General features: G+C 28.9%; 1 protein-coding gene across 1 annotated transcript; it reads right to left on the reverse strand.

The window, feature by feature from the left end:
* Positions 1-11,333: 11,333 nt before the first annotated feature.
* LOC121261994 (ATP-dependent DNA helicase PIF1-like) lies at positions 11,334-12,278 on the reverse strand. The gene has a single exon (XM_041164443.1). The coding sequence runs from the start codon at positions 12,276-12,278 to the stop codon at positions 11,334-11,336; it is 945 nt and encodes a 314-aa protein (XP_041020377.1).

Here is a 12,278-nt window from a genome sequence, read left to right on the forward strand (position 1 = left end):
TTGAGAGGGTTGCGTAAATAATCTCCACAAGAATATTAGTTCTTCTCTTGCTCCTTTACCTTGCTAGTTGTTTTTGTTTTCAACGCAATCATATTTATTTGTCTCAAAATGTGGTCATTTTGACTCTTGAATTAATTTAAAGTATCGGGGCCTTTGTGTTAATGATACTAATATATTTATCCATGTACTGTGATTAGGGACTATACGTTTGACATAGCACCAACAGACAAGCTTTTAACATGACATAGTATTTGACTATTTGTTCAATGAAAGTAAACTTCAAACTAAGAAAAGAAAAAAAAAAAAATCCATCACTCTTTTAACCCTAAAGAAAGTAACCCTAAAGTTGTGTTACCCTAGCGGTGCAATATGCTCTATTTATGACAATGTACTTACTATGTACACATTTAATTATATATTTAGTTATTCGGTTAGACTTTAGATTTAATAATTGGCATATAATTAAGATCAGTTTGTTGTCACACTTTATTAGGTGATCTGTATATTGAAATATTACACGATTCGCCATATATATTTCCAATTAATTAATTAATGATCATCTGTACCTAATGGTTATTGTTTTTAACGTGGCCAATATATTAAAGATTGGGCTGCATATATACTATGTAGTACTACTTTAATATATAGCTAGCCAGTTCATAAAAAGTAGTTCATATTATATATATATGTGTGTGTATATATATATATATATATATATATATATATATATATATATATATATCTTATACTATAAAGTGGCTATCCTTAAGTGGACAAGAATGAATAGTGACTTTTGTTTGACACTTTATTTTTCATTTCTGTCCCTTTGTAACTGATTATTATTACAGTTTTGTCCTGACTCTTATATTTTACTTTCTACTTATGCCCTTTTGTGAGTGATATTTATTATAATTTTGCCCCTGGTTCTAGTGTTATTTAGTTTTTTAGTTATGCTGGTGCCCTTGTTTCATTGAGTATTATTATGTTTTTGCCCCTGATTGATGAATAGTATTTTTTTCGACCACCATTTTCTTTTTCCAATTTTGACCTGTGTTTTCTTGAGAAATTCCCTTCCATTTTGTGTTTTTCTTCATTTCACCAACTTATCTCTTTACTTTCCAATTTTATCCCTCATGCGATGTCGCCTCTTTTACGGATTAGTCTAAAAGTTCTATCTCTCTCTCCTACCAAAAATTTTTTTTTTTTGCGATTTTTGGTTCTGGTTTGTTTTACATCAACCCCCATTTTTTTATAAGAACTTTCTTAGTAGAAATCTAGGCAATGCCAATATACACAGGTTGTATACAAAAAAATCAACTCCCAAACTACTAAAACGACACTTATATCAGATAGCTAATTAACTCAAAAAAATTCAAAATTCTATCTCACTAAAAAGTTGTAGGATATTCAAAAAGGTGGGGAGATCTGAGAGATCAACAGCAAAAACCATGTCGATGGGCTATAACTGTAAGCATCTTGCGTCATTTCTATTGAGAATACACACTATTTTGTTTGATTCTTAGATGAGGTAAAAGAAGATGTCATTCATTTGATTTTCAAATGGATCAGAAAACCATTAAAGACTAATAGACTAATAGAAAAATGTAAACTTTTTCAGAAATGGTAAAAAAGTGCAAACTTTCCAAACTTCTCACTTTTGGTGTTCGATCCGAAACGCCTCATCCCTAACATCCAACCCAAGACGCAAAATTTTCCCATAGATTTCCTCACATAGCTTAGATAAAAAAACATAGAAAGAAAGAGAGAAAGAGAAGAAAAGAGATGAAATTTTGTGGAGAAAAAAATGGGAGAGCAGATAATGGAAAATGCTTACTCTAGGTTGTTACGAAGTCATCGTCGGCAACGGTAGAGGATGCGATGAGCTTTCGTGGTGGGGAAGAAGGGGAAGGAGAGAGAGAGAGAGAGAGAGAGAGAGAGAGAGAGAGAGAGAGAGAGAGAGAGAGAGAGAGGGAGAAGGAAAACATACTTGAGTTTGAAGACATAGACGACGGCGACTCACAAAGGGAAGATTAGAGAGTTTCGATGTGGGAGGGAAAGAAGGGGAAGGGGAGAGAGAGAGAGAGAGAGGGAAAGTAGAAAAGAAGAAAAAGAATTGGTTTGCAAATGTCCACATGTCCTCTCTTCGAGCTATGAAGTAAGAGAAATGTTTGGGGTATACATTTTGGATCCGAGCATTTCTACCTATTAATTTTTTTATTTATTATTTTTTAATAATGATTAAGTAAGTATTTTTTAATAATGTTGTAATTTAAAAGAAAATGTTTAAGAGTATAAAAAATTGTATAAAAGAATTATGAAAAAGAAAAGTTCATTTGACATTATCGATCAGGTGTCTCGTGTTACTTGACTCATGAAGTAATGTTCAAAGTTTTGAAGAATACAACATTGAAAGTTAACAGATTTATAATATTAATTTTAATAAAAATTTTATTTATCATTTCCTACAAGGCTACACCACAGTACACCACATCTATTTTAATTTTATTTTTTTTTCTCATAACAAATATATGTGATATATATATGATGAATAAAATAACTCAATTAGTTTAACAAGAATAAAATAAGATAAAAATAAAATGAAATAAAATAAAATTTTAAACTATAATATTTTCGCATTCTAAAATTTAAAGAATCATACTTGAAAAATATGCTCGGTTCATTAACACTACAAATATCTCATTTATTTTGGACTTTTAAAATATTTGGAAGATTTTCAAACACTTGGCTTAATTTAAAAGTCATTCGCTAGATTTACTTTTAAAAGTCATCCAGTGACTTAAGGCCCCGTTTGGTTCCTCAACCGAGCTTAGTGCAGTTTACTTTTAGACCTCTTTTACCATCCAAACAACAACTTGAGCTGCATCCGAGATTGAGTTAAGTGAGTTTACATTGTAGATTGATTTAATGCTTCTGCCACATGCTAGAGATGTTGCACAAATTCATGTCAAAGTGATGGCTGCAATAATAAAAATAAAAAATAATAATAATAATAATAAATTTGTCCATTTTGCCCTTACTTTACTTCATTCGGTTGGCTGCAAGTGGATCCCATGGAAAATTTTTTTGACCTTTTGAGCAGTTGACACCGGCTGACTTTTTAATATGTCAGATGAATAGTAAAAATTAATGATGAGACATATTTATTTTATAACTTCTCATAAATATATCTAAACTCATCTTAACATCCAAACATACCTAAACTCATCTTAAGTGGGTCTTACAAAACTCACCCAACAATCTCAACTCATTACTATTCATAAAGAACTCAGCTCAACTCAACATCTAAATTACAACAACACCGTTTTGTTAACTTAAAAAAAACTTTTACCTTATATATGTTGTTCACAATCTGCATTTGAAGAGGTTTTTTAACACTTTTTGATATATGTTATGAGATGATGATGTTTTATTATTTAAAAATTTTTCTTAATTTTTACACTTTTTTAGATGAATTATTACTCTAATTTATTTATGTGAAAATATTTTTTTCTTTTTATGTCTTTTTTCTTTTCACCGACCAGGTGTTACGTGCAAGAGGCATACATGGCTTGCACGTACCTCCCTTACTAGTGTATTTATATATATAATATATATATATATATATATATATAATAAGTGCCCATAAGCAGTTGTCGTCCACTATTTTTTTCAATTTTACCCCTACTTTTCTATTCATTTTCCATTTCTGTCATTCAAATTCGGTTGTCCAATACTTTTTTTCCAGGATTGCCCCTGTTTTTATATTTGTTTTCCCATTCTATCTTTCAATTTCGGTCATCCAATATTTTTTTACCAGAATTGCCCCTGTTATATTTTTTTTTCCCATTCTATCCTTATTTTTGTTTTTCTTTTGTTTTCCACTGCCTTCTGGAAAAAATAAATAAAAAATCAGATCTGAAAATGATCTCTTCAAATTTGTGAGCATCTATTCAAAGAGAAACAGAGATTAAAGAGACGAAGAACCAGAAAACACAAAACAGAAATCACAGAAATAAAACCACTTGAAAAAAATAACTACACTTACAGAAAAACATACAACAAAGAAAACAAAGAAAAAAAGGGGCTCCGAGTTAAACTTAAATATAAAAACTTCGACAATCAGAGAAAAAAAAAATCACTTTCGCGTTGATTTACCTAGAAATACACGATGGAAGAAAAAAATTCCTAGATGAAGGAATAAGTGAAAAAAAAAATTGACATCACTCAGATCTGAACACAATGACTTCAAGTATATGAAAACTTGTTCAGATTTATAAAAGGAAAAGAATATTTAATGGACTTCATTAAAAAATTACACCAACTGGGATCTGTATGAAGAAAAAAAATTAAGAGGAAAAAAAAATGAGCATTGAGTTGGATCTGAAGATCTGTAAGGGGGAAAAAAAACCCACCCAAATCTGAATACCAGGTCTTCAAGTATATAAAGATCTATTCAAAACTATAAAAAAAAAGAAATCAGAGATGGACCAACTTCAAAAAAATTTTACATCGATTGCTATGCGTATGTTCAAAATACCAACAATGCACAAAAAGCAGAAAAATAAAACAATTTCCAAAAAAAAAAAAAAAAAACCTATAGACTAACGAAAAAGTAAAGATAAAGACATGAAGACGAAATGAATATCTTCTGTTCTAGAGAGAGGTAGAAAGAGAGAGATGAAAGAAATGAACTGATGATAGGCAAAATGATGAGGTTTTCTTGCTGTTGATCTGCCTGAGAGGACAAAGTAGAGCTCTGTAGTGCTACGATGGAGAAGAGAGAGAACGAGAAAAAGAAAGGGCGGAGAAGAAGAGTCCAGAAGAAAATGTGAGGAGAGAGGAAAGATTGAGACAAATGAATGAACACAAAAACCTTAAGGGCGGCAAGTGAGAAGGAACGAGTCAAAAGAAGTCATACCATTGATGAAATCAAAGGACACGATCACACCAACACTTTAAAGTGCTAAAGCTTCTGGTCATCTGGAAGACACATTTCATTTCATTATAATTGCATTTACTTTACATTTCATTTCATCTTCATTTACTTATTATTTCGGTTGTTACTGTTAGCACATCCAAGTAGTATGGGACCCACTACTTGGTAATGGAAAGCTATTCAGAATTATTAATACATTTTACATTTTCTTCATCTTAATCCACTGCACACAATCCGCTACACCACAAAGGCTTAAATAAAATAAAATAGAATCCACATCAAGCATGACAATAATAAAACAAAACAGCACGGCCATTAATAATAATAACATATGTTCTATTTAAGAATTATAACCATACATTTTTCTTGTTTATTTTTCTTTTTTTTTTTCTACACATTTGCTACTTTTGTTCTTCATTTGCTGTTCTTCAAGCTGGTTCTTGTCAATCTCCTCAATTTCCATCGCTCTTTTACTTGTCTTTTACTTTCTGATATGTTCTCTTTTATATCATCTGAGAAAATATTATTCAATTTTTTTATATTTATATCAATACAACTATAACTAAAATAAATTGTTGACATTATATATTTGTTATATGAATATCTTCTTCTCTCAACGTTTTAATTTCTTTTAATAAGTTTGTTCTATTCTAAAGTGTAATATCTCATTTGGTTCACTGAATATAATCTATATGAAATTCTTATTTGGAATTAATTGATTTCTTTTCCTACTTTATATATATACAACTACTTTGATACCTAGGTTATGATACTAAAAAATTATAAAAGTTAGTCGCGTACATCTTAAAGTTGTCATTTAGTTCTTATAGGTCGTTGTATTATAGTTATAAATATTATGCACATCATGTGTATAATATGTATTGTAAACAATAAAAAAATTCTAAAAATATAGACATAAATCTATCCATTTATAGTTGCAAAAAGAAAAAAAAAAGTGGTTTAGAAAGAAGATGAGAAATATTATTTTTATAAGAAAAGTCCATGATGCATACACTCAAAGTTTTATGTCATGCATATGTGTCCATATATTTATTTGTGTTTACTTTATATGACTTTATAATATTTGTAGTATATTATTTTTTTACTTATTAAGATTTCTCAAAATCTTACTGTGATAGTTTTCACTACCATTCCCCATCCCGAATGGTAAAATTTATAACAGGATTAGAAAATTTCGATAGAAAATTACAAAATGACAGCAACTCCTCCTAAAAGGATTGTGCCTAAAATGGTTATAAGCTCACCCAAGCCCTCCACCTTGAAACGCCTTGAGACAATTGACCAAGCTATCACAGAGATATTAGATGATATAGAGAATTTCAAGCGTCGTCACAATCAAAATAAAAATTGGAATCTAGAGAAAAGTGTAAAGCTCAAAACTTAAGATATTTTGTCCTACTTACTTTTGAACAATATTTTGATAAATCCCGTGTTTGTATTTTAGATTTTAGACTGTGCATATACTTAAATTTTATTACATCAACCATTTTATTACATGTCATAAAGATTGCAACAAAACAACTAAATATGAAAAAAAGAGAACGTTTTATGTTATAATTGTAAAAAAAATAGAGACTTCACAATCAAAGTAAATATTTTTTCTCATATTCTAGAGTAAAAATTTTTCACATTATAATTAGAATATATTAATTGCTAATATCAATAAATAATAATTTATTTACTATTTTTAGATATCAAGTTTATTTAGAAATGTATGACGATAGCGGATCAACTCCAATAGTCGCTTTTGGATCTGTAATAAAAAATTGTATAACTGTAAATGTGTTTGTAAGAATTCTTATATTATAGTCATGGATATTTTGTAGATAATATATGTGATATTTTTATGATAAATGAGAAAATCTTAAAATATATATAGACAAAACTATTACATTTCATAATTATATATATATTAATCTATTTTTTATTATTACATATTTTTATAGCAAATTCTTATTTTTAAAAATATTTTTCATATTTTTGCTACAGAAACACGTGCCGTGTTTGCCCTTTACTAGTATATATATAAAGTCATCATATTTTTGTACTTTCGACCGGCGGTGAATTAATTAATATATAGTCATGATGTCATCTGCTTGGCTTTAGTCATGACTTATTTTAGTATTTTAATGATATTTGTGTTAATTGATTAATTATAATATGATTGGTCGATTGGCCTTTGGATAATAATTAAACAACATTGGGAATATTCCGAATGGCGTACGTACGTAGTACTACATCCCATATATATTAAGAGAAATTCTATACTTGGGACGGCATGTACAGACATATTATTAAATGAGAGAAAATATTATTTTAGGAGGAATAATTTTGTAATTTTAAAAAATTTTAAAACTAAAATAGTCTATACTTACATTACAGTCCTCATTTGAGGATTGTACCTGGCATTGCTCATATATTAATATACTAGTAAAGGACAAACACGTGCATTGCACGTGTGCCCAATTGTGAAAATATAAAAAATATTTTTAAAAATAACATTTATGAAATCTAAAAATATGTAATAATAAAAAATAGGTTAATATATATAATTATAATATGTAATAGTTTTGTCTATATTTTAAGATCCTCATTGATCATAAAAATAATCACACATATTATCTGCAAAATATCTATAATTATAACATAGGAATTTGTACAAATATATTTATAATTACACAATTTTCTATTGTAGATAAAAAAGTGACTATTGAAGTTAATGCGTTATCATCATAATTACAAATAAAAAGCAAAAGTTATCTCATAATTACAAGATAAAAAATTTTATAAATACATTACAATTACATATGAATTTCTTATAGCTATACATTATAATAACTAGAAATCCGGAAGAAAATTTTCGAAATAACTATTCTGCTATCCCAGGTATATTATTGACAGATAATACATTAAGTTTGTTTTGGCGCAGTTTCCCAAATTCATTCATAAATGCGCCCAAAACAATCATCCATTCTTTAGCTTGAATCCTATTTGTAATGTTCTCTATGTACGAATAATCCTTCTGTAATGACAAAAATATATAAAAAAATAATTTCTTAAATTTCTTAAATGTGCCTAAAAGTATAAATCTTACATGCTTTGTATGCTATACAATATCTGTTGTTGTACAATCAAGAATTCGTTATACTGTAGATTCAAAGGCTACTACTGCGATTGAGCCACTGTCATTGAATGCCTCTAAATAGACTCGAGATCTAGGAATAATAAATAAGTTATTACTTCTTGGTATTAGCAAATAGTATATTATAATTATGATATAAAAATTACTAAGTTTAAAATATCACGATGAATATTTATCTTGGTTGTGCAGTTGTTAGTTCTTTGCAATTATAGCATAAAAACTCTTCATCTTTCTCGTATCCAGTGGTTTTATTACAGTTTCCACATGATAAGTAAAAAAATAGTTGATCCAGATAAGATATTGTAAATTTTTCACTAACGACAAATGTTGATCGCTGCATTAAAATTGACAATTAAATGTATCAATAAAAATTTAATATTGCCATATTAATTGAAACTAATAAACAATCCATATCCTAAATCCAAACATATGAACTGTTCCAAATTCACAACACAAAAATCACAAGTTTTCATCTTCTATTTCCATTTTATTAAAACTAATCTCTAATCTTCATATTTCCAAAGAGGATAAAAAAAAAATAAGTATAGAGAAGTTATTTCGACTGATCTAATAAAATGATTGGTGTAATAAAACGACTGATGTAAATCATTCATCATAAACTTGACTTCGACCATGTATGCATTAAATGTATCAATAAAAGTTTAATATTACTACATTAATTGAACCATAACAAATAATCAACATTCTAAATTTAACTACATGCATTTTTTCAAATCCACAATATCTAATTTAGAAACATGTACTATTTCAAATCCACAACACACAATCTAGAAGTTCTCATCCTCCATCTCTATTTTATCCCGACCAATCTCTATATTTTTTTTAAATCCACAATACACAATTTAGAAACATGCACTGTTTCAAATTCACAACACACAATTTATAAGTTCTCATCCTCCATCTCCATTTCATCTCAACCAACCTCCAATCTCCATATTTCAAAAAAACATAAGAAAACAAAAGAAGTGAAAAAAATAATTTTTTATAAGAAATAAGAGATGATTTTAAACAATAAAATTATACCGTCATTGCTGGTATAGACTTTAAGGCTTCAGCAATTTCTGATATTTTTATTAATAGATCGGTAGAACCGCCTGAAGTTGATGTGCTTGGCCTATTCAAATTTTTGGCAATTATTTCTTCAAGTAACGCATTGTTTTCTGTCGCCCTGAATATTTAAATTGATAAATAAAGTAAAACATTTAAATAAGAATAAACATATATTAAATATATAGGATAACATATTGACAGAGGTTATTATATCAATAAAGGTTAATATAAAATTTATATTGCATTTAAATAACAAATATAATAAATCAATTTAAGCATATAATTTACCATGCACGTAATGGAATGACAGGTGCAAGAAAGGGTTGAATGGTAAAAACACTCGTTGGTCGTAATGATAACGATAAGGTTACATTATAAACTCATATGAATAAATATATAAATGCACGATAAATAATTAATAAGAATGCTAATATTAAGAAAAAAAACCATTATACGAAGAGACTTTGATTTTTGTCCCAAGAATAATTGGCTTTTGCATAATAATATTACAAATTTCAGAGCACTCATCGTGAACAAATCTGTTCCACATTGCCAAACGTAGAACCTTTAGACCACAAAAATTAAAAATAATGTTAAATTTACAATAATAAGAGTATCATAAGATATTAAAGTAAAAATTTTATCAATACAAAAATATATATATATCCATACCTTGAATCGACCACGTATATGTCTTGCACCAGTGATTTCTCATGGCTTGTGTTAACCTCTCTTGGTGCATTCGTGTTAATTACTATTGCCAGAATATCTAATTTATAAATTTATTATTATCATTTTATAATAAAAAAACATATAAAGATATTGATATATTTAAATAATATGTACCTACTTCTGCATCTGTATCTTTGTACATATCAAGTTGATTTAAAGGAACAATATTATAATCCGGCGGTTTAAGCGGCAATTCGTCGTATTCAATATTCTCAACAATGGTTCGAGAATTAATTATCCACTGAAGTTCATATGCCTCCCTTCTATGTCTTGCATCTAATAGTTTGACGAAGGCATTAGCAATGTAGTAGGATTGGTACACATTGAGCGTGTCATCACGTAAGTCAATGTCTTTCCCAAAGATGACTTCTTGCACGCGATTTTCCAATAAAAATATAAAAATAAAATTTATTTGTTTAATTCTAAATCACAAATAAAACAATGATAGGTAATAAAACAGACTTTTTTAATACCTCAACATCTATGAGTACCAAATTCTGGTATTTTGTAGGTGAATTTTGAGCCGCACGCTTCGGTGACTTCTCTACAACAATCATTTTTATTTTCTAAGTTCTGGTATTTTGAGTGATATCTTTAATAGATCTATAGATGGTCCGCATATTTACGGCAAATAAAGCTGAAAAATTTGAGAAAAGTTAATACATAACATAAAATCTATAATATTAATAAAACAAATGAGCAAGTTTATAAATAATAATGACGTTACAAGAAATCAAATATTTACATTATATCACAATGAATTTGTTAATTTCAAGAAATTTCTATATACAATATTTTTTGTATCATTTATTTCACAAACAGTACTTGATGTTGGTCTTATAAGCAATTTTACTGAATAATAAGTTTTAGCTCTCGATAGTGCACCATACAATTGCCCATGGGAAAAACAGGTTCTGGTAAATATATTCCAACATAATTTAACGTTTGTCCTTGTAATTTATTTAATGTCATTGCAAAACTCAATATAATAGGAAATTATGTTCTTTTAAACGGGAAGCCATTAGTTTCATTTGTTTCCGGTAAAAATGAAATTCTAGGTATAAAAACCCTTTTACCACTGTAGTGGCCGGACGAGATCTGTGCGTCAATCATATTACGACTAAAATTACAACAAGTCAACCTTGTTCCATTGTATAAACCTTTTGAAGGATTAATATTTCTAATTAACATAATAGGACAGTTTTTCTTAAGTAACAGTTCATGCGGTGGCATTCCGTTCGGTGTTAATGTATTTAAATAATCTTTCATAATTCCTTGTTCAGATACATCAGCTATTTCGTCTAAACTATAATATCGTACTATGTCACCAGGGAATTTGTCGATGAGAATATCATTTATTTCGTCGACTGATCGATTTTTTTGAGTTAACACAGCCCAATTTGTCATCTCTGTTAAATTGTTTGAATAGTTCTACATATTCTCATAAATAGCGTCTAACAAAGAATTTAGAGATTCAATGTCATTGTTATAAGGGACAATCATTTTTTCTGAAATTTTGATATTTTCATCGATTGTTATTGGAGCATTGCCATTGCCCACCTCGGTTAGATATCGTGAGAAATCAAGATCTAATCTGGCTCTCATATTTTCTGTTAATTTGATTTTTTTCAAGATGAACCATATGTAAGAAGAAGCCAAACTTGCATCGATCTGTTGTTCTTTTGTACTCTTACGGATTGTAGGTAATACCTGCCGAAAGTCTCCACCACAAATAATAACTTTGCCACCAAAAGGGAGATCTATATCATTTACGTCTCGCAACATTTTATCAAATGTTTCTATGAAATATTTTGTAGATATAGATGCTTCATCCCATATAATCAACTTTGCAAGACGTAATAACTTAGCAAGACTTCCTCGTTTGACGATATTACAAGTGCTATCTTTATCTGCATTTAATGAAATCTTAAATCTTGAGTGTGCTGTTCGTCCTCTGGGTAAGATTGATGCAGCAACACCCAATGATACAGTTGCAAGTGCTATTATATTTTTTGATCTAATTGTAGCTAAAAGTGCTTTGTACAGAAAAGTTTTTCCAGTACCAGCAGGACCGTCAATGAAAAATGCACCAGATTCATTTGATAGTAAGGTTTGCAGTATCAAGTTATATGCGTTCTTTTGTTCGCAATTTAAGGAATTTGATGCAAGAAGGTCTTTTTCTGGGATTGTGACAGTTCGTTCGTCGTCAATTTCTCTATTGATGAAGTCTTCGACATCGTAAAATGTATCAGTGGGAACAAAATTATACATATTTATATTTTTTCCCATAGATTCAAGTATGAAAGCAATACTTTGTAAAACCATCCTTCTAACAGTTGTCAATGGTATGTTTGTTGCAAGAAAATCTGTAGACAT

Source organism: Juglans microcarpa x Juglans regia, chromosome 4S, assembly GCF_004785595.1.
Source record: "Juglans microcarpa x Juglans regia isolate MS1-56 chromosome 4S, Jm3101_v1.0, whole genome shotgun sequence".
Lineage (NCBI taxonomy): Eukaryota > Viridiplantae > Streptophyta > Magnoliopsida > Fagales > Juglandaceae > Juglans > Juglans microcarpa x Juglans regia.

What these genes read in the sequence shown, in the direction of transcription:
- LOC121261994 (XM_041164443.1), bottom strand. Translation starts at nt 12,278, where the DNA reads ATGTCTACAGATTTTCTTGCAACAAACATACCATTGACAACTGTTAGA.